Source organism: Cnephaeus nilssonii (assembly GCF_951640355.1).
Source record: "Cnephaeus nilssonii genome assembly, chromosome: 6".
In the NCBI taxonomy this organism is placed as follows: Eukaryota; Metazoa; Chordata; class Mammalia; order Chiroptera; family Vespertilionidae; genus Cnephaeus; species Cnephaeus nilssonii.
Window position 1 is genome coordinate 50731684 of NC_137077.1, and position 22892 is coordinate 50754575.

The window sequence follows — 22892 nt, forward strand, 5'->3', positions numbered from 1 at the left end:
AATGGTGATTTTCTTACCCTTTTATGTCTTCTACATTTATTAGATGTCTTTTTTTAAAAAGTTTTCCCTCATTGACTAAGAATGAATTGCAGTTTTAAAAAATAATTATTGTTTTTTATTGATTTCAGAAAGGGAGGGAGAGAGCAATAGAAACATCAATGATGAGAGAAAATATGGATTGGCTGCTTCCTGCACAACCCCTATTGGGGATTGAGCTGGCAACCTGGGCATGTGCCCTTGACTGGGATCAAACCTGGGACCCTTCAATCTGCAGGCCAACTCTCTACCCACTGAGCAAATCCAGCTAGGGCTGTAGTTAGTTTCCTCTAAAGAGAGAGGGTAAATGCTTAAATCTTTCCTTTCAGTTAGCAATTTTCAGAATAAGGAGTTAGGGTAAAAGTTACCTCCAATGTGGCAAATTGTTTTTTCTCTCTCTCTGTTTTTGAGTGTTATTATAGATTACCGAGATTTTCCCAATTCTCATCTCAGATGGATGTCCTCAGCCATCTATTTCTTTTTCCCTTTATCCAAGTCCACTGTCAACTCTCCGCATTTACGCCTGGACTTTCCCGTTAGGCCACTAGAGGCCACTAGTTTCCTCCTTGCCCCTATGCTGCCGCTCTATCATAGACTACTCCATGGACTATCAGCTGTTGTCTCGGTGGTGCTGACGCTGTCCACGGATCCGCTCTAGGATATTGGGAGGCCTTCCCATATTGCGTGAGGAAGGTTTGGACGACGCAGTCGCCTCGCCGGCCCCCAGGCGGTTAGCGCTTCCGGGGTCGGAGGGTGCGCGGGGTTGAAAGCGGGCCGCTCCGCCCCGTCCCCCTCCCAGACCAGCAGAGGCAGCAGCCGGAGCAGCCGCAGCCTGCGCCCTCTCCCGCCCGCCCGCCCTCCGCCCGCCCGCCCGCCCGCCCTCCGCCGCCCTCCACCCGCCCCGGGGTCTCTTTCCCCCTTCCTCTTCCACCCCCCCCTTCCTCCTCCGCCCGCCCGCGGGGCCCCCCTCGCCTTCCCGCCCGCCCCTATTGTTCCGCCCCCGGCCTCCCGCCCTTCCCCTTCCCGCCCGCTCCCCTTTTCCCCTCAGTCGCCTCGCGCCTGCAGGTAAGCTTCAAAATTCTCCCTCCGCCCCCGGCTATAGCACTATTTCACTTCTTGCCATCTTTCTTAGCGAGCTCCAGTCCTCGTCACGAGCCCCGGCCTCGCGTAGTCTCGCGTGAGCGCCTACTCCCTCACTCAGCCAGGTCGGCCATTCACGCGAGGTCCTGGCTCCTGCGCGGCCTAGTAGGCCTCGTGAAGGCCTGCCCCCCTCCCTCCGCCTTTTCCCGGTGACGGCTGCGCAGGAGTTAAGGAGGGCGCGCGCGCGGTTAGGGAGCAGCGGTGGATTTGTTGGTTGAGGGGGGTGAGGGGAGGCGATGGCCGGCTTGCAGGCCGGGCGGGTGAGCGCGGCTCCCCGCGGGGGTCAGGCGCTGGCGCAGCCACGCGAGGAGGCGCTGCTAGTCCGGCCCCTCCCCCTGGGTCGCAGCGCCCCCCCCCGACCGAACCGTTTATTTTTTCCTCTTAGTCTAGTCGAGGGATGGGAGGGGGGGCATTTTTTAAGTGGAAAATGCTAGGATGGCCAAGGGGAGGGGGGCTGCGGAGTTAAAGAAAGGGTAGACGGGCCCTCCCAGTTACCGAGTTATTCAGGACGTTCTCTCGGGGTAACGAATTTTGAAATTACAAAATGCCTGTCGATATAGACCCAGACCGAGCTATTTATAGAAGGGGTAATGGACTGCCGGATTAACAGCTGGATTGCTGGGATTGTGTACTTCTATTGACCTAGTCAAGAGAGATTTTCTTGGATGATTTGGAGTTAGAAATGCACCTTTGTGCCTTACCTCAAGAAATGGCTTCAAATAGGTTTCAGTTTTCTTGCCCTTTCAAACTTGCTTTATTGTATTTGTAAAGTGCTTCCTATGAGTGGGGATAAGGAATTAAACTGTCAGTTTGTTAAAATGTCTTATTTTAAAAAAGTTACTGTAAACCGAACTCTGGCCCGTCGTCTCCCGCCCCCCCCCCCCCCCCCAGCACTTTTGTTTTTCCATGATTAAAAATTGTTTAATTCTGGGATTTTGCCAGCAATTAATTATTCTGAAAATGGGTGAAGGGTGCTTTGGGGATGCAAAGCCCATCTTTTAAATAATCACACGCTGGGGCAGCTTGCCATATACAGAATGATCTGGCAGCCACTTTAGTACTTAGGGTAAGGGCTTTGTGTTCGAGCAAAGTTAAAACGGTGGCTAGTTGTAAGCGAGATCCTTGTTCAGTTTTGAAGGGCGGAATACTAGAAATGTCACTGGAGAAATTTAACAACTTTGGAGAGAGTCTTTTTAAAGCTGCCACTTTTATTATCAATACCGTCCTAAGGCGGTATTGTAGGCAAAGGTATATCCAAAACAAATCCTCTTCATATAATCAATGTTCTAAAACAGAAATGTTAAGAAATAGAGGATAGGTGGGGAAAGGGCTTCCTCAGTAGGAAAGGCTCATTATTGTTGTTCAAGACAACTACACAATACATTTTTAGCAGTACCAGTTTTATTTTGGTTGATTGCAAGAAAATTTAAGAGACTTGATAAAGACTGAGTGGTAATAAAGAATACACAGAAGCAAAGAAATTTTCAGAAATGAGTGACTATTAACTTGGGTTGGGAGAAGGCTATACTTAGTGAATGTATTGAGTCATTTTCTGAAGGGGGGAATATGGAACATCAGCCTAAATGCCCCATGGAGGGCATTTCAGATGATGCCTTTTTCAGTGAGGTTGTTGATTTAAATCTCTGAAAAATTATTTGATGTCATTTATCAACACTTAAACTTTTAATGATAGATTCATTTCAATTTCTTTACCTAGAAATTGCTACTAATAAGAAAATTTACATGTGTCCTCTTTAGCCTTCAGCCTGAGCTGCTCCCTAACAGGGAAGCAGAAGGTCACTTGCCCCCTCTGTTGTAGTTGGTTAGTTTGAGGTTTGCCCTCATAATTTCCAGGTGTTTTTGTATCCTATTGAAGTTTAATTCTGGTGAAGGATGACTGGTGCACGGTCAGCAGTTCCCCTTAGAACCATTGCTAATTGAAGGAATCTTCCTCCTGAGAGTCAGCAGAAACCCAACCATTAATGAGAGACGACAAAGTTGCTTTCCATATTTAATAGAACCTGAGCTGTTAATGGGGGTCGTTACTGCAGTTTTGCTGGATGTATACAAGCTTGCCAAATGAAAAGCTGTCATTTAAAGAAGAGTCAGTTTGAAAACATTGATAGTGGCGAAAATAACAGGGAAATATTCTATTGTTTTCCTCTTCTCATTTGGTCATGTTTGTATTTCAGTTCTTGGCTTTCACCTTCCCTCCCCCCCACCAGTGACCAAAGACTTTACCACTCAAAGTCCAGCTCCCCAGAATACTGCTCGACATGGACACCGGTGTGATTGAAGGTGGATTAAACGTCACTCTCACCATCCGGCTACTTATGCATGGAAAGGTATGCACCAGCTTGGGAAATTGGGTCATAGTAACTGCTAGGGGAGGGGCCAGGAAGAGAGAGCATGTGTCTTGGAGCTCATCAGATTAGCACTGTAGGGTGTCTGGCTTTAGCACTCTTCTCTAGCAGAGTAGATGAGAGTGTAGTGGGAAAATGGACAGACTTCTCTGGGAAGCTCCACTGAGCAGGAAAGGCTTAACTAGAGCCTAGAGCCAAAGACTATGTCATACCTGGATAAGATTTTTCTCATAGAGGTTGCTATAACTTGTGCTAGGTAGATTGCCCCTGCAATTTTTGGAAACTTTAAGGGTGGATGATGTATTTTTTGTTTATTTTAAAATAACTTACCTTGTATATTGAACACAAAGATAGCACTCCTGCATTATTGTTCCTTATTGAGAGCTCCAGTTACATTTTGAGCAAAGAAAAGAATAATCCCGCCCACTCCCCTTTCCAATAATTCTTAGTTTTTTCATTACTTTGGACAGTTAAAAGTTTCTTTTCATGATAATGAGCACTTAGAGTTTCCTCGTATTTGACACTAGTTTTCTCCATTGTAGGAAGTTGGCAGTATCATCGGAAAGGTAAGATAGTTTCACTTCCACTCTAATTACTATTTAGTCAGTGTCGGTTGAAATAGCAGTTTGAAGTCACTCTTGATTTTTCCTTACAGAAAGGAGAATCAGTTAAGAAGATGCGAGAGGAGGTGAGTTATGGGGGGATTTGGGGAACTGTTACCTTGGAAAGTTAAAAGCTTAAAAGCAAAAATTCTGTTTAAGGAGAGCTTAGAAGGGGGAAGGTCTCGAGAAGAAGTTAATATTTTTCTGGCTTTGTGGTCACAAATAATATGCTGGGAGATGTAGTTCTAGCACGTCTTCATTCATTCATGACTTACGGCAACTTTTCTTTACATTTATTAATTTTTAGAGAAAGAGAGAAACGTTGATTTGTTGTTTCATTTATTTATGAAATCATTGGTTGCTTGTATGTGCCCTGCCCGGGCATCAAACCCACAACTTGGTCACTCTAACCAGCTGAGCTACGTGGGCCAGAGCTTAAGGCAATTTCTGTAGTCTTGTTTGAGGACAAACATAGAACAGTATTTGCAGTGATGCTTGTATCAGGATCATGTATATAGGCAGCTCCTTGCCCATCTTATTCAGGAGGTCTCTATATCTACATATGCTAGATATTTTGTCTACTTAACCTCTTGTTTCTGTTTCTTATCCAGAGTGGTGCACGTATCAACATCTCAGAAGGGAATTGTCCTGAGAGAATTATCACTTTGGCTGGACCCACTAATGCCATCTTCAAAGCCTTTGCTATGATCATTGACAAACTGGAAGAGGTTTGTTGTTCTCCCTCCTCCCTCATTCTCATTCTTCATTTATACTTGCTTCTCGATACCTTGTTGATATTCAAAGGAGTTTTTAATTTTCAGGACAGACTGGATTATAAAAATCTGTAGATGGGTTCTTTGCTCCCCTTCAGTATCCCCAAAATTTGATTATCATTTATAAAATAAGTCACTTGAGTATTAAAACAAATAGTTTGACTATTACCAGGGACTCACTGTAAAATAATGGTGTTAAAAAAGCAACATCTTTTATTTTTATTTATTGACCATCGGGTTGTTGTTTTTTATATTTGGAGCTGGGTTTTTTTATTGTCTAAAGTATTACATATGTCTCCTTTTTCTCCAATTGACACCCCTCCTTCCCCCAGCCATTCCCACCCTGGGCAAGCCCCCACCGCCCCAGTGTCTGTGTCCATTGGTTATGCTAATGTGCATGCATACAAGTCCTTTTGACCAACGGTTTTTAAGGTATGCCACCACTGCACTGGTAAACTTTGTCCCCAATTCATAGTTGAGTGAATTAGATTAATGTGCTTTTAATAAATGGCCCTGCTGAACACTAATATACCCTATAAATATGGATATCTTCCAGCACGGGGTTCAGTTATACTTTTTTAAAAAATCAATCTGAGAGCTAGGAGGGAAGGAATGTTTTATAGGTTATCAGAAGCAAAATATTGATTTCAGGCTTTTTGGCAGAAGGAAGTTTTTTTGTTGTTGTTCACCAAGCCACCTCACCCTTCAGGTACTGAACAGCCATTAACCATCGAGTAGGTCGGAAGTCTTGGCTTCCTCTCCCTTCTGCCATAATACTGCTAATCTCTAATTGACACCACAGGCAGAGGAGAGCTTCTGGCTGCTGCTTGATTGGTCCTTAGATACTTAATGGTGGCTGAAATCTTATCCTTGCCAAGATCAGTAATGTTAACCTTTTGACCTACAAGACCCTGCTAATCCAGACCTGTGGCTTAAAAAACATTCAGAAAATTTGTTCATAATTGAACCAACTAAGAAACATGTCCTTGACTTTATATTTAAGCAGTTCCCAGGTCTAGCTACTATATAGAGGTTAAGGCTGGGTAGTGATATTTAAACTAGTTAATTTTCAGAAGGCTAAATCGATTAAAACCATGACTTTTTGAATGCAGCATTGTTATGGGAAAAACTGGGCATTGGGGCCAATATAGTTTAATTTTAAATCTACAGCTTTATAGATGTGATTGGGGCAAGTACTCAGGCTCAATTTCATTACCTGTACAATGGTAACATTACCAAGAAATTAAAACAATGGTATACAGAAGTATACTCTTTAATCTTTCTAGGTTTCTAAGAGGACAGAATTAGTTATTTGAATTTGGGTTGCATTGTTTCACCTTAATATTTTATTTAACTGTGACTTCAATCTTGATTTCCTTTGGCCAGTTTAATTTCCAAAACTAATAATTGTTTTTCTTCCTCTACCAAGAACATTTCCTTTCCCCAGGGTGAATAAATAAATATAGGCCTAATTCTGAGGAAGTTTGTAGGTGTTTTTATCTTTTCAGAAATAGTTAATTTGAAGGGACATTTTTGGGCATTTGTTGATGGTGGATATATATAATATGTCCTTTATTTAAGGGTAACTGGTTCTTTTATGGCATTTATGGGTTCCAAGGGATCTGCTTAAAACTTGTTATATTCTGTCCAGCTGGTGTGGCTCAGTTTGAATGAGAGCACGGTTCTATTCCTGGTCCGGGGGGTCAGGGCATGTGCCTGGGTTGCAGGCTTGATCCCCACCCCAGTAGGGGGTGTGCAGAAGGCAAATGATTGATTGATTCTCTCATCATTAGTGTTTCTATCTCCCCTCCCTCTCTGAAATCAATAAAAACACATTTTAAAAAACTTCCTTAAAAAAGAAACTTGTTATATTTTGGTGTTCTGATTAATTTCTTGTTGTAGGACATCAGCAGCTCTATGACCAATAGCACAGCTGCCAGTAGACCCCCAGTCACCCTGCGGCTGGTGGTCCCTGCTAGTCAGTGTGGCTCTCTCATTGGGAAAGGTGGTTGCAAGATCAAGGAAATAAGAGAGGTTGGTAACTTTTGTGCTCCTTTTTGAAATTTAAGTATTCTAAATGCGGCTTAAGTATGACTAGGAAAAGTTAGCATTTGTTGAGGTGAAGATAATTATTAAATAGTCCTAGAAGATTACAATTTGACTATATTGGGATGGAAAGTATTGTACAATTGATCTTTTTATTAATTTGACAACTTTTCCATGAATCTTCATAATTCTTTTTTTATGTCTAAAGAATTTACAATTTGATATGTAATAGTAGCAAATATTTTCCTTGGCCAAATTCCTATTGCGGGGGGGGGGGGGGCGGGGGGAGGATGGGAAAGGATATTGGAAGGTATATTGGGATGTAGTGGTAATCTTGCTCTCTTAAATTGTGGAGTTACATTGAATTATGGAAGCTTTTAACTCTATCTGGGAGTTACCAAATTGGATGTTGGAATGAAATTTGAATGACTCCTAAAAGAAAACGAGTTGGAGTTTTGGGGAGCCTCTATTGTACATACCAGGAGAAAGCTGGGATTTTGATTTGTTCATTGATGTATTCCTCGAACCTGGAACAGTGCCTGGCACATAAAATGGGCTTAATATAAATATTTGATTAATATGAATGAAAGGTGGGTGAGATTTGTAGGGATTTTGTTTGATGGCCCACAATTAACATTAGCTGAAAGGAAACTGTCAGAAGGGCCTTTTTCTTGAGAGCAGGTTAAATTTAGACTGTTATTCAGGTTTATTCTTGGCTTTCAAAGGCTAATTTATTTATAACTGATTAAACAGTCCTAACTGGAATAAGGGAGGAGTGGGAAGGGAAGTCAGAAAGGGTAAGGTAGGAGGTGGGGTAAGTGTCTATTGATCTTTAGATTCTAAAGTTGCTACTGGGAGGAATTGGAAGAGTAAGTATGAGCTGTTTTTCTCTGATTTTTAAATTTCTTTTTACCCCAGAGTACAGGGGCTCAAGTCCAGGTGGCAGGGGATATGCTCCCCAACTCAACTGAGCGGGCCATCACTATTGCTGGCATTCCGCAATCCATCATTGAGTGTGTGAAACAAATCTGCGTGGTCATGTTGGAGGTAAGCCCTCAGGCTCATGCTGAGAATGGGGGGAGGGTGATTCTAGGGGAGACAGCCTCATCTATATTTAGTAAGACTAGAATTAGGTGAGGCTATTAGAAGCCTCCAATGGGGGTGGGGAAGAAGATTCCTGAGTTCATATTTTCCTTTCCCCAGTTTGGCTTTTCTTATAGTCTGAACAAAAAATAGAAACTGCTAAGTAGCAGTGATCTTTTGGGTTATAGCAATTCTAGTGGGGTTGGTAGGGGAAGATTCACTACTTGGACTAAGTGGATAAAAGATGTATCTGGGTTTCTGAGATTCTAAGTTGCCTCTTGGATTACAGAATTTTTGCTCCATTCAACTTTGAAACATTTAAATTTCTGTGTTTTGTGGCAGGATTATATTCAAAGTGGTAGTTGTATAGAAAAAGTATATCCAAAATGGTGTTTATGAATGACTTATAAGGTCCTGGTATGTGTTGTTTGATTAAAGCAAAAATAGCAAAATTAAGAGACAGTAAGCCTTTTTAGAATTGTTATTTGGAGTTGGACCCATCTTGGCAACAAAGGAAAGTAGAATTTCCAAATAGAAAAATATTGATGGAGCCTTTGGAGTATTTATGGACAGTGTCTGTATTATACTAAAAAGTCTCCAACTAAAATGTACGTATGTACACACAGAGGTTTTTCATATTTGTTAGGCTTATTTGAAAACATGGAAATAATGCCTAAATTATTACAGGGGGATCTGCCTTGATGAGAATTAGTGTGAGCTGTGTAGTCCACGGACCATCTTACTACTTTAAAGGCAAATAACTGCAGATGATTTCAGATTAGATCTAGCCAAAGACAACGTTGGTAGGTGAGGGGATGGAAATACAGTTTTTAATTTAACTGACCTGTGTGAGCTTAAGCCACACAGCTGAAGCAGCTTTGAAACCTTATCTCTTTTTGTTTTTTTCCCCTCTGACTCTCTCCCAGTCCCCTCCGAAGGGCGTGACCATCCCATACCGGCCCAAGCCGTCCAGTTCACCGGTCATCTTTGCAGGTGGTCAGGTAAGAAAATTCTTATTGCTGGGCTAGATAAGAATGAGGTTTATATTTGAAATGTCAATTTTGCCAGCAGCACATCAGGCCACTCTGCATGCTTGCTGAAACCTGTATTCTGGCCATAGTTTGACCTGCTTTTAGTTTTATTTATTTTTTTTGTACTGGAGAAAGCTGTGAATGCCAAGCCCTACTTAATTTTTAGTAGGCAATGGGAGTTTTGTAGGCACTCGAAGAGGTCATTTACTTGGTGATTTAAGGTGGGTTGGCTTAGAAGAAAGGGTTAAATTGCTTCAGTATCACTACCCTCCCTATCCCCACCCCATCCATATTTATTTTATGTATGGGATATTCTTCAGAGGTCTGAATAAAGGTAGCAAAGACTTGGACCTCTGAAGGAGATTCTGGATGGTGTTCTCAAAATTGGGGGTCCAGAACTTGAGTGTCCTACAAACTTCCCTTTCCCCACCTCCCCTCCCCTACTCCTACCCCTTCACTCCCAAACTCCAGTGTATTTGTCTCCTAAGTTCTTAAGCTCATAAACACTGGTTTGAACCCACATGGCATAACGAATCAGCTGGGGTAATGATTCAGTATGCAAGAATAGAAGGGGGAGAGCATGTTGGGCAGTGGTGATGTTGACCTTTGGTGTTTGAGTAAGAACACCAAAGCACCCCCTTGGGCTTCTTCTACTCCTTTACTCACCTAAACACTTGATCCTTGGCACATGGATGGTTTATTATGAAGTTAGATTTTTATGACACGAGCACTGATCACCATGGTAATTTTATACTTTGTTGGTTAGTATTTGAGGAGTAGGTAGGTTAGTGTTTAAAATACTGGGATTCAGGTTGGAATAGTGACCTTCATTTTGGTACCTGCCTAACAAGTGCTTTACTCAAAATACCTTTACCCACATGAGGCTGTCCTGTTCACAAGCACAATTATTTAGTCCCATCTTGCATTTAAACTGGGGAAGCATGAATTTGAAATCTGTCTCATTCATACTCTTGAGTTGGCATAAAACTGACCAGATTTTGGGGGACTTAGTTTGTCATGTAGTTCTGGGGGTGTTCACAAGTTAATCATGTCACAGTGTTACCTTGAAACAATTTAGTACCTTGCTTTTAACACTAGCCGTGTACAAACTGGTTTGATCAAAGGGCTTTCAGTCAGTTTGGTTAGGGGCAGGATAAGCAAAGACCCAGCCAGAGTTAGTGTAGCAAGTTTTAGCTTTAGGAGTTTTTTCCCTCTCCCCAGGAACTCCAGGTTCCTACTCTTCTGGATTCTACCACTCCCTTTATAAAGAGTCCCATGCTGTGCCACAGCAATCCTTTCTGTTTACAATTCTTCATTTCCCTTTTCTTCCCTTCGTTACCCACTTTCCCTTTCTTACCTATTTGCTTCCCCTCCCTCCCTCTCCTTTATTCAGTTGACCACCCTCTAAAAGCTTGCAGTTTCTCCCACGATTGGCCCTGTCATGGATTATTCCCATGGGCCTTTTTAAATGGACCAGTTCATGCAATGTCCCACAGATGGACCTGTGTCTTTTGTTTCTTTGTGATAAAGTGGGCTCTATAGGGGTTCAACTTAATCCCTCACTGACCAGGAGCTGGCATCAGCTCTGTTGCCTTACCCCTTTATTACTGAAAATAGCCCAATTGTGCAGTGTGAAACCTGCCTCTAGGTAACTTTTTTTTTTAATCGACTGATTGCAGCTCGTTTCAAATTGTGTTGTGAGCTACTTTTTAAAGGAAAAGAAAAAAATTAAACAACTTTTTTTTATGTGAATTTCATGCTGGTGACAAGGTGCCGGATTGACAGCCCTGGAGACTGAAATCCTCTATTTATCCACAGGACAGGTACAGCACAGGCAGCGACAGTGCGAGCTTTCCCCACACCACCCCGTCCATGTGCCTCAACCCTGACCTGGAGGGACCACCTCTAGAGGTGAGAGGGGATGTTCAGTCTCCAAGGCTCACTCAATCCTTCCGCCTCAGCCGAGACTGCCAACACGCGGGGGGCCAGTGACGCTGGTGATTTTTGTGCTGTGGACACCACCTGTCCACGGGGACCTGGACTGACCCCCCCCACACCTCATTTCACACAGGCCGCGTAGCCCACCAGATGGTAACACCAACTCTCTTTTTTTTTCTTTTTGTTCAACCCCTCTTCCCTATATCCCACTCCTCCCCCATTTTCACCTTCCCACCCCTACCTGGGTGCACTTTGAGGGGTACTGGCCACTGATGTGAGAAATCTCGTATCCTTTTAGCCAGCTACTCCTTCCTTCCCTGCCCTTCCTACTCCTTGTCCCCAACCCCATTGCCCTGAAGTCCCAGCTCCTTTTTCTGAGGTTATGGTGTGGGGGGAGGAGGGCGTAGTGGGAGCTGCAAGTGCATTTTATTGAGGGGAGGCGGGAGAAGGCAGGACTTAGAACACAGTGATTTTTTGTGTGTGTGTTCTGTGGTCGGCTCTCTAGTACTTAGGGACTAAACTAGCTTCCAGTGCATTTAAAGGTCTTTAGGCAGATGTAGAGAAAAGTAAAATAGGGAAAGGGAAGTGTTTTAAAACATTCCATGTAGGTTTGTACAAACACAAATCATTCACAACACCATGATTGGTAGAGGGGTTGGGTGGTTTGAGGGAAGAGATCCTTTTCCTCCCAGGCTGTCTTGTACATAGGGAGAAAGAAGGGGGCTTGGTCAATCCAGGCATTGCTTAATCCCACTTCTCACATTTTCATTTAGGAACTGATGTGTATTTTGCCTTTGATTGCAGGGAACATGGCTATGGCTCCCTTTTAAGGCTTCCCAGAATAAGTCATATCTAGGGTTCAAAGAAGGCCAACTTGGGTCTGATTGTATTTGTGAGATATCATTTACTGCCTCAATCTTGGCCTCCCCATTCTGTAGTTCAACTCTGGCTTCCTGGCTAGTTGAAATGTCTTTTTCTCCCAACTGGGTGGCTGTCCGTGATTGGTTTTTTAATAGGAACTGTTTTCCTCCTTTTGTAGGCCTATACCATTCAAGGACAGTATGCCATTCCACAGCCAGATGTAAGTTTTGTTTTCACTTCTTCTTTTGTAAAGCTCCCTTTCCCATCCAAAATTGTCTCATTCCTTTCTTCCGTGTAGGCAGAAGTGAGTTGGGTCTTAAAACAATCGCAATATTAAGTTGTTTTCCTCATAAGATGAATCCCATATTTCAACCTTTAAATAATCTTTAATCAGGGCATAATGGCACCTACTTTGCCTTTTGATATTTAATCCCTGGAAATTATGATTGGCAGAATATTAGTTTCTACTTTCCTGCCTATTCCAGATTACTCTGTCTAAAAGGGAAATGTTCTATTTCTGGGCATAATTTAAATTAACTGGACTGTGCATCTCTGTATGGAGTCTTCAATTGGGGGTGGGGTGGGAGATGGTTTTGCCTTTGGGTATTCCTCAATTTGAGATAGTAATTTTAAAAGCATCCGGAGGGTTGGGAAAGGGGCTTATTTATACAGGGAGGGATAGGAAGTTGAATATTTGGGTATTCAACTCAATGGAACCTTCCTTGCCACTAAAAATTCCTATTTAAAAAGTGTTGATAATCAGACTTTTGTTTAAAGACATTTCTTTCTGCACTGTTCCTTTATCCTTACTAACCCTTTTAGGTGCTGAGCATTAGACTAGGGAAGTTGAGTTTGGCTCTTGGTTAGTGTTAGGGCCCAGAAGGGGAAGTATACTTGAAGAGGGATTATTTTACAACAGCCAAGACAGTTTATATACATGAAGAAAAATAGCTGTAAAAACTAGTAGTGGGGGAGGGACTAAAACCCATTTGGTTTCATCTTAATCTCCTTATAGTCTCCCTCCTCCCCACCCCCCGTCTCCTTCCCTTTACCCAATACTGACAGAACCCTGCATGGTGTGTTTTCCCTAGCACCACTGCACAGTTTATTTACCCAGCCTGTCTGTGCTTGTCCCTGAGGCAACTTTGGCAATGGCTGCAAACACCTTCATTAAATAGCCTACAAGGGATGATTGTTGGGTGGATGCTGCTGCTTTTCTTTTCACACACCCAAAATGGCATTCATTTTCTTGTACTGATTCCTGTTCTAACCCTTCATATTCTGTCTATCCCCAGAGGGTAAGCCCCATCCTTACCCTCTGTTGTAATTGGAGTAGTAGAGACAACTTTGGGGATCATCAGGAGCTTTGCATTTTCAAATTTGAATGATCTTGAACCCTGGCTCTGTTACTCTTCTAATGTCAACCTCTCCTGTTTCGTCCCTGCAGTTGACCAAGCTGCACCAGTTGGCAATGCAACAGTCTCATTTTCCCATGACGCATGGCAACACCGGATTCAGTGGTATGGATACCTCAGTGTTTATTTTTGTAAGGTGTAGTGCAAGACAGAGGCCAGCCCCAAGGCCTCAGTTTGACATCTGTTTAAGACAAACTTCGTTACCCAGCATCCTACTGGTTTAAAATTGCCTATCTTCTGTGGCTAAACCAAAGGAGGTAATGTGTTTAACTTGGTTTTCATTTGGGATGAGTTATTCTAAAAGAAAAAAAAAAGGCCCTTGAAGGTTTGGGGTGAAGTCAGGGGATGCTTGTCAGGCAAAGGGTAGGCTGACATTTCCTCTAACCTATTCTCATTGCTGCCCCTTTGATCTGATTGGCACCCCCTTTCTTTCCACCAGCTTTCACAGACCTGGGTAGAGACAACAATCCATTTGTGCCAAATTGTGTAGTGTTTTTTGCTTTTGTTTTGTTTTGTTTTGGGCTTTTTTTTCTGTATAAGGAATAACTTGTCCGATAGGGTTAGGATGAGACCACCAAACTCATTTTCACTTGTATCTTAACAGGCATTGAATCCAGCTCTCCAGAGGTGAAAGGCTATTGGGGTAATGATTAAAAAAAAAATCTGTAGTATTCTACTGTTATATTAATAAACTGGTGGGAGTCTTGTTTCACTGCCCATGACATACCAGCAACATACACATGGCAGAAAGAAGCTGAGAGAGCAAAAGGGTGGGCCTGGTGCCCCTGGGGGGTCCCTTGGTGGATCTGGCCAACCCCCTTCTAAAAGTATTGAATTTAGCAACCACAATTGAGAGCAGGGCTAGCCTTGACACTTAGCTAGCTGCCCTGGTCCAGTCCAGGTGCCATTATAGATGGTTATAGGTGTTTGCTGATTAGATTTTTTTTCTTTTTCTTTGGAAAACAATAAAAACCAGAACAAATTAATGAGCAATTGAGCAAAAGACAGGGAATAAATCTGGAGAAATGAACTTCCCTCTCCTGACTGCCATTCCCTCTGACCTTCAAATGTAGGTTAAGATAGTGTGTGTGTGGTTGATGGGGGGAGGCACTGTTAATCTGATACAGGTATATTTAAAGCAACTCTGCATGTGTGCCAAGAGTCCATGGTACCCAATAACAGGCATGATATTGGCACTGGTGCTAGTGAGCATCAGGTGAGATAAAATTGGAACACAACAGCAGGAAATTCTAAGAAAAAGGGAGAAGTGCAGAAGGACTTGGTTAGATTTTGGTCCTGTTTAAGGATACCACACTCCCTTTCCCCTTGCTTCCATCCCCTTACACCCTAATAGGCTGGGCTTTGCAGGAAATGGTATGAAATCAGCTCTCCTGAGTGTACAGAGGAATCTTTCCAGAATTATTTCTATACCCCTCTACCCCTCTTTACTCTTTGAGGTTTCTAAGTTAGTGATGAATCCCAACAGCCAATGCTGGGTTTCCAGTTTGTTTCCTTCTGTTAGGTTAATGTGCAAATCAGTTGGGGTTTGTATGCTGCACATTGAATTTTCTTGCTCTCTTCTGTCTTTTAGCAGGTTTGGATGCATCTGCTCAGACTACTTCTCATGAACTCACCATTCCAAATGATGTAAGTATAGTTAGTTGGGTTGCATGGGATGAAAATAAGAGAATTGGTTTTAAAGAATAGAAGTCTTAGCCAGTATCATGCCACTTTTAAGGCCTAGGGAAAGGAAATTGTTTTAGATACCAAATTAAAAACTAGTATCTAGAATTCTGAATAAAAATAGGTGGAGAAAATGGGTAACACTTGTTGGGTATTCATGAGGCAAAGAACCTTTATATCTCAAGTAGAAATTCTTGTTTGCCTTTGTTTCTTGTAGAATCTGAAGCCTTATCCTTAAAGCAGTGGTCTTTGGATGTTTTATCTGTGCTGTTTAATATGGTACTCACTAACCACATGTGGCTATTTAAATTAAGAAGAAAAAAACATTCAATTTTTCAATCTCACTAGCCACACCACACTTGATGTGTTCAATAATCACATTTTATTAGTACCTACAGTACCAGACAGTGCAAATGTAGACCAATTTTTTACTTTTTCTCAAGGCAAAAACATAAGAAATTAGCCAAAATCCATAGTAAAGTGGTAATCATGGCAGGATGAGTTTTAGATATCTGTTGCCCAAAAAAATCAAAGATACCTTTACCTTTATTTCCAGGTTTATTATGATAAATTAGGTTTGTTATCTTGGCTCAGTTTTATTTTTTCTTTGGATTTACTCTAAGAAAATGAGCTATGCTCAGTTGGCTATGTTGGAGTCTGTAGGCTCAGTTGGCTCTGACAAAAGAATAGGCAAGAGTTGAGCGCAATCTGTAACTCAACCTGGAGTATATGAGTAGTGTGTGTAGGATGCAGTAGTTTCCATTGCCTTGTTCATGGACCCAAGTTATAGAAGGCTGGAGGGGTGGGATGAAATTCTTGGGCCTAGCCATGGTATTCCTAATTTGGTGTGCATTCTTGTTTTTCTCCCTAAAGTTGATTGGCTGCATAATCGGGCGTCAAGGCGCCAAAATCAATGAGATCCGTCAGATGTCTGGGGCGCAGATCAAAATTGCGAACCCAGTGGAAGGATCTACTGATAGGCAGGTTACCATCACTGGATCTGCTGCCAGCATCAGCCTGGCTCAATATCTAATCAATGTCAGGTAAGAGCTCCCTGCCTTTTTTGTCTTAGTGATGTCAACACACAAGTAATGTGTGTGTTGGGGAAAGCTAAAAATGTATTATTAAATGGGGGATTATTTGGGGGATGGGAATGGGGATAGATGGAGATGGGGGAGAAGTTTAAGTCTAGCCCTGTTTTCATTCATTTTTAGTGTAGCAGAAAAAGGAACCAGATTGTAGTAAGTTCGCATGGGGTTGAAGGGGGGATAGAATGCTCAGATTTGACTTTTGATCGTTGGGGAGTGGAAAGGTTGGGAGTGTGTCTTCAGTAATAGGTCAGGTGCTCTGGCTAGAGCCACCCATACTTAGACTCAAATGTGGGACTTTACATGTCATATAGCCCAATGTTTCTTTCACTGATAGGGTGTAGGCTCCAAAGTACCCTTAATTGAAATAAGGATAATGAGGTAATGTGACAGACAGCAAGGCAGTTTCTTGGGGGTAGCTATTAACCTTTTATTCTGAAAACATGAATTTTTCTCAAATCACAAATGAGTTTCATTGTTCAGAGCTTGTGGGAAAGCGGAGGCACAGGTTTTGGAATATTTCAGAAATGCCTAGGTGTTTTCTCTTTTTCTTCCACCATCTCATCCAATAATGACTTCCTGAAATTGTAGTTTCCTTATTCAAAGCTAGCTAATGTTACTAAAGACTTGATTGTAGCAAGACTATTTATAGTCCAATGGGCATCCTACAAGGCATTTAAAAAATAGTACTTCTTGCTTTTTCAGTATTAGTACTTATGTCACATTTTCATTGCTTACTAACATTTTCAAACCAGTGTTAGCCCATTTCCCAAGGAGCTTAGCCATCCATTTTATGTAGCCTTTGTCTAGTTGCTTTTCCCTCTATAACTATTTGGTCTCTTGTGCATTCTAGTTTTGACTCTTAGTGCAAGACAAAGGAATTCATAAGTATGAATTTTATATTGTCATGCTTACACTAATCATGTCTTTATTCCATGGTCTTTATTCCTTGGTTAAGAATTTATCAGTTCCTCAATAGTGGTTCTGACCCCCCCCCCCCCCCTTCAGTCTTTTTATGTCGTGAGGTATTTACTAATCTTTATGTGGAAAAGACTTTCTGTGTTTGTGTCTGCTTTTTTCTTCAGCTACCAAGCACATCAAATTCTTAATGTTCAGAGTCAAATATAGTAAGCTTTTCACAGAAACTGTTTACAAAGGTTTAGTCCTCTTGTTTCTAATTGGGGGTGGTTAAGTGGCAGGAATCATGTTCTTGGAAGCTGGAAGTTACTTTCTTTGGTAGGCTTGCCATGAATATTGTCAGATAGTGTTGAAATGAAACTTCTTGCCTGACCCCCCTATATTAGGTCAGTGGCTACACTGTAAGGAAGCAGAACTTAGTTTCCTGGTTTAGTTCCTCTTCATGATCATCCTATTTAATAAAACCGTTTAGGCTATGGATTTGGGTCAAAACCTCTTAAAGTCAACTTGAGTTAACATCAAAGCAAGGGCTCTGCGTGTACAATGCTTATTCTTCATTTTCTCATCTTATTAGCCCAGTTGAATGCAAAAAACAAACTGGTTTTACTGTTAATACTAGCCAAGAAATATTTCTATGCTTTCAGTAATGGCTTATGAGCATTTCTGGCCTGATTGTGGCAGTCGGTTCCTTTATCCTCTCCTTTATGGATTGCAGCTGTCCTGGACTTACATAGACAAAATGGAGTCTTAAGAGGAGCCTAGCCTCCTTGCCCTAGAAGAGCTCATCCTTTGGGGTGGGTTGTCCAGGCAGACTAAAGACGTTCTGACTTAGACATGTGTAGACATTTGGGAATTGCAGATCATTACTGTCATTTGGAGTTATTTTAGGAGTAGAAACGGTATTTTTACTTGTTGAACATGAATTTTTTGGCAGTGCTTGCTTTTCTCCCAATTCTGTAAGGTCTGTATTACAAATATGGTCAATCACAAAACAAATAGCTCCTCCCCCCCCCCCCCCCCCCCATCATAACCCCTCACCAGAAATGAAGCTTCCCTAGTTCTTATCTATGGTTCTGTTCTCAGCATTTTTCTTTGAAAATGCTACATTCTTTCAAGTTTGAAATTAGTCATTGACCTACTTTTTTGGTCTCTTTCCCCTGTCCATCCTAATATATATTGGTTAGTTTGCAATGGAGATAGAAGCAAAATTTCTTATTAATTACAGGGGAATTTTTTTTTTTTAATTCATTGGGTTAATATCCCAAGGCTTCACAAGTGATTAGTGGCTGAAACATTTGTTTCTTCTTTGGAGATAGAGTGCTTTCGTTTTCTACTTGAAATCATTCCTTTCTGACCTCTGGGTTGGATCAATGTGTCATACATGGAAATGTGTTTCTTTTTTCAGCCTATGAGCTTTTTCTTCACCATAGCAATTTTAAATAGCACTGTGGAATGATATTTGGCGGGTAGACATTTTTAGAGGGTGGGATACAAGGTAAAAGGGAGACAGCTTTGTCACAAGTTGGTATTAGGTCTTCCTAATTTGCAACCAGAAACACTGATAACTGAAGCGGTTTTTGTCCTGTACTTTTTCCCTTTTGTGGTCTTCCCTTCCACCCACCCGGTTTTTTTTGTTCCTTTTTTCCTCTGTTACAGTTTAGAAAACGCTAAACCCTCCTCCCAGGCAGCCTCCGTCACGATCCCTGATCACCTCAGCATCAACCTCTCTCAACCCTCCACCCCTTCTTCTTCTTCCTCCTCCACCACCACCCCCTCGCTCGCCACAGCGGGGACCTCCGACGCACCCTCCAGCCTCCCCAACCCTCTTCCGACCGCCCCTTGTGTCTCCAGTCTGCTTGGCATGAAACCCATCCCTCTCCTGGCTCTAAATGTTGTGTCTGCTGCTAAGGGTACCGGGGCTTCAGCTGCCACCACCACCACCTCTGCCGTGCCATGTGTAACTAACAAACTGAAAGGCGAGAAACAGAGATTCTCCCCCTACTGATTGCATATCTTGAGGCACCCCCTCAAGTAATTATTGGTTCATTTTGTTTTCCTTTGTTAACATTGGTGAGAAACAATTGTGAGCTTGTGACATTTCCTTTTTACTATTTGGGGGATAACTGGGTGGGGGTGGGGGCAGTGGTAACGGTGTTTAGGTTTAGGCCATTTCAGCTGAGTGCCTGTTTCTGAGTCTGATTTGTTGAATATTTTATCTAGAGCCACAGTTCTTGCTCTTTCTCATTCTGTTACTTTTTTGTAGCTTTATTCTGCCTTGCAATATAACAATGTGTTAGGCTCTGTGTTAATGAATAAAAGCTTCTCCATTAATCTTTTTATTATTATTATTTAATGGTTAAGTTATCAGCTGGCCTTCTTGGCCAGATTTGTGTTTCTAGCTGTAATAAAGTTGCCACAGTAAGAACCTTAGTTTACCGTGTGCTGTCAAGTGTAAAGGGGTGGGAACTTTGTGACCTGTGGCTTGACTAGGGAGTCTATAAAACTGACCGGACCTCTTTGTATCCCTGGTTAATTTTGTAACCCTTTGTCATTCCCCACAAAGGGAGATGGGCCTGTGGCAGATTAAATCCAGAGGGTCTTCCATAATTTGCAAGAAGTTTACTTAGTGAAGATTAGTTTCTCTGATTTCTCAGATCCTTTACCTTGCCAAAAGCAGCAAGTAACAGGGGTGTCCATCCCAGGTTTGTTTCTGCTGATGAGTGGTTTACTCAAAGAAGTTATTTCTTTACCCAGAATGGGGAGGCAAGTTTGTTTAAGTCTCAAAGTTTGCCAGCATGTCTGCATTCCTCTGAAATAGCATTAGTCCTCTTCCTATGACATTGGGTAAATCTTAAACAACCAACCTGTGACATCTCCCCAAATTTGATAGGATTCTGTCCAATCATCCTAAATCGTCCCTAAATTATTAGACTTTATCTTTTTTTCTATTCCTTGTTTACCCTTCTGTCTCCCCACCAGCCCCCTTATTTATCATGTGTAGAAAATTATAGACTTAAATTTGGAAGGAACCATTAATATCAGCTGTAATTCATCAATCTACTCATTTATCAGGTTAAAAAAAAATAGAAGCCCTAAGAAAACTTAAATCTGCAAATCACATGGATGACTAGTGAGGACTAAGAACTCAAAATGCACTTAATCTCCTGAAGCCTTATTATTTTTCTTATCCAAGACCACAGTTCTCTCCATAAAAGGGTAGAAATACTGTAGGTAGAAAGGTAAAAGCCATCTAGTAGGATTACATTCTACCTGAATACATATTGCAGGACTAATGAAAGTATAATGCTCTTCCCAAAGCACCAGTGTAGAGGATTTTTCCCTGATGACCTTTTCCCACATTCCCTTTTTTTATTTTTTCTTTAATCCTCCTCGGGGATTAGATTTTCCCCAGTGATTCTAGAGAATGGAAGGGAGAGGGGTAGAAACATCGGTGTGACATTGATTGGTTGCCTCCCCACAAGTGCCCGACTCCAGGCAGGGATCGGACCTGCAACCCACGTACATGCTCTTGACTGGGAATTGAACCTGAGACACTCTGGTGTGTAGGCTGATGCTCTTAACCATTCAGCCATGCCAGGCAGGGTCCCTTTGGTTTATGTTATGGTGTTAAATTGCTCATGAGGATTGCAATATATTACATTGGTGGTGTGGCCCTCAATCCCATCTTGGGTCAATGAATTCATTTTACTTGTCCCCAAAGTCTACATGGGATGGGAGGGGCAAACATTAGTTAATTGTCCAGATAGACTTTTTCTTGTTTAGTTGCTATAGATGCTCCTTTATCATATAGTCGAGTTTTCCCTTAGGTAAGCTCTTTTTGTAGTTGGGACTTAATCTTGCTGATAATCATCTCCCCCCAGGTACCTGGTTTTATTTTATCTAGTTCTTGATTAGAAGGCCTCTTCACCTAATGAGTTCTTCCTAAAGAAAGATTGCTAGGAAGGAATCTAGATGTTTTAAGGGGCTGACTGACAACCGTCACATAGAGTCCTCAACAATATTTTTGTTGGGTTTTCCTATTCCTTGTCCCCCTTATACCTGCTCCTTCTTCCAATCCTGCTCAGGCTGTGTGCATGAACAGTTCCTTTTAAACTCTTTGGTGACAAAGTGCCACCACCTTCATGCATCAATTTAATTTTTTTTAGGTCCTAGATCTAAACTGTTTCCAGCAATTCCTCCCTGAACTTTCATTCAGGGCCTGTTGTTTACATTACTCTAGATATCCCATTTTGGCATTGTCAAGGATCTACCCTCTTTAAGAACAAAATATTCTCCTTTATACCCAGGTAGAAATACCATTTCTGACTAAAATACTAATTCGTAGTTGAAAGACCCATCTATCTTGGCCTTGGTTTTTCTTGCCTCTAGCCAGCTGTTGGGCTTTCATTGTGGTAGAAGAGATACAGATGGGAAAATATTCATGCTCCCTTGACTTAGGCAAGTCATTTTAAAGTCTATGAAATTAATTTATGAACTGAAACTTCAGTTGTAACATTTGGTTCTCTTTAAAATGGAAACTAAGTCTTGCTGGCTACCTAATATCAGTGAAGCAGGCCAAATGCCTACATACCTCTCCTTCAAAGCCCTAAATTGGACTCCAGGGCTTCAAATGATGTTTTCCAACAAAGGCTTTATAGCCAGGTATGTTTGTCTTAAGACCACAGATTTGGGAGCTTATAGCGAGTTGCTGAAACAAATTATTTTAGCTTCCACCTTTAAGTTCTGAAAACCATAAAAACTATAGCTTGAGTATAATTCTTGACCCTTACTATACCTATTACCTGTTTGACATCTCTTAGCATTTGAAACTCCATTATCTCTTAATAGTTAATATTGGCCTTTATTGGCAGAGAAACCCAGGACTGTTCTAGAATAAAAAGCTGTTTCAGCACTAGCTTTGTGAGGCTACTTTCAGATAAATGTTTCCTAAATTATTCTGTCGGTATTTTAGGAGGATTGGAAATAAGCTCGGCAATAAAGAAACATTGCTTCTGTGATTTGTGACTTGAAGATACTTTACTGTCACGGTGTACTTCTATAAAGTGTTTAACATCTCCCACAAAGGTTCTGGAGGAACATAGTTTGAGGGACGCCCACACTTGGTAACCAAGCCTTCTCAGTTTCCTTTGATTCTGAGGTAATTTCCCCTCATGAAGTTTCTTCAATTGCAGGGGTTACAGGCACATGGTACTCGTTAATTCAAAAAACCTTGTTACTGAACCACTGATTGTTTCACATAAACTCTACTTCACAGTTCACCAACCAACCATCTGTTGAAAGATTTGGAGTTGAGGTGCAGCTGGGCATTTAAAAAAACTAACTTTGAGTTCTTGTTTTGTGTTACAGGCTTTCTTCGGAGACGGGTGGCATGGGGAGCAGCTAGAACAATGCAGATTCATCCATAATCCCTTTCTGCTGTTCACCACCACCCATGATCCATCTGTGTAGTTTCTGAACAGTCAGCGATTCCAGGTTTTAAATAGTTTGTAAATTTTCAGTTTCTACACACTTTATCATCCACTCGTGATTTTTTAATTAAAGCGTTTTAATTCCTTTCTCTGTTCAGCTGTTAATGCTGAGATCCATATTTAGTTTTATAAGCTTCTCCCTGTTGTTTTTTTTGTTTTTGTTTTTTTGGCTCATGAATTTTTTTTGTTTGTCATGGAAATGTAAGAGTGGAATATTAATACATTTCAGTTTAGTTCTGTAATGTCAGGAATTTTTCAAAAAAATTAAAAGATGGACTGGAGCTTTTTCTTTGTGAATAGAAACTGGATGCCACAGTGATTCATGTGGGTTTTATTCCTGTTGTCTTGCTGTTATTTTTGCACCTTTTATCCCTCAAAGGACAAGGACCCTGCTTGGGTTTTGAATATAAGCATTTATTCCAGTTA

General features: G+C 41.7%; 1 protein-coding gene across 25 annotated transcripts; it reads left to right on the plus strand.

Moving 5' to 3' along the window:
* The first annotated feature begins 735 nt into the window (after nucleotides 1-735).
* On the plus strand, nucleotides 736-22801 carry PCBP2 (poly(rC) binding protein 2). 25 transcript variants are annotated; one of them, XM_079774674.1, is made up of 15 exons: nucleotides 742-1101; nucleotides 3402-3521; nucleotides 4082-4105; nucleotides 4195-4227; nucleotides 4753-4869; nucleotides 6817-6948; nucleotides 7879-8006; nucleotides 8957-9044; nucleotides 10893-10985; nucleotides 12052-12093; nucleotides 13321-13393; nucleotides 13893-13931; nucleotides 14880-14935; nucleotides 15845-16014; nucleotides 18634-19407. In XM_079774674.1, exons 2-15 carry the CDS (start codon nucleotides 3453-3455, stop codon nucleotides 18980-18982), a joined length of 1413 nt encoding a protein of 470 aa, XP_079630800.1. In that variant the 5' UTR covers nucleotides 742-1101; nucleotides 3402-3452; the 3' UTR covers nucleotides 18983-19407. The 25 variants fall into 25 exon arrangements, with proteins under 25 accessions (XP_079630813.1, XP_079630793.1, XP_079630790.1 ...); XM_079774663.1 differs by having other exon boundaries at nucleotides 744-1101; nucleotides 3369-3521; XM_079774681.1 differs by having other exon boundaries at nucleotides 745-1101; nucleotides 3369-3521; nucleotides 14883-14935.
* The last annotated feature ends 91 nt before the right edge of the window (nucleotides 22802-22892 follow it).

Excerpts from the sequence above, each read along its gene's own strand:
- PCBP2 (XM_079774674.1), top strand. The coding sequence starts at position 3,453 with ATGGACACCGGTGTGATTGAAGGTGGATTAAACGTCACTCTCACCATC. Across the intron at positions 4,106-4,194 it reads TTGGCAGTATCATCGGAAAG|AAAGGAGAATCAGTTAAGAA; the intron begins GTAAGATAGTTT and ends TTTTCCTTACAG. Across the intron at positions 9,045-10,892 it reads TCATCTTTGCAGGTGGTCAG|GACAGGTACAGCACAGGCAG; the intron begins GTAAGAAAATTC and ends ATTTATCCACAG.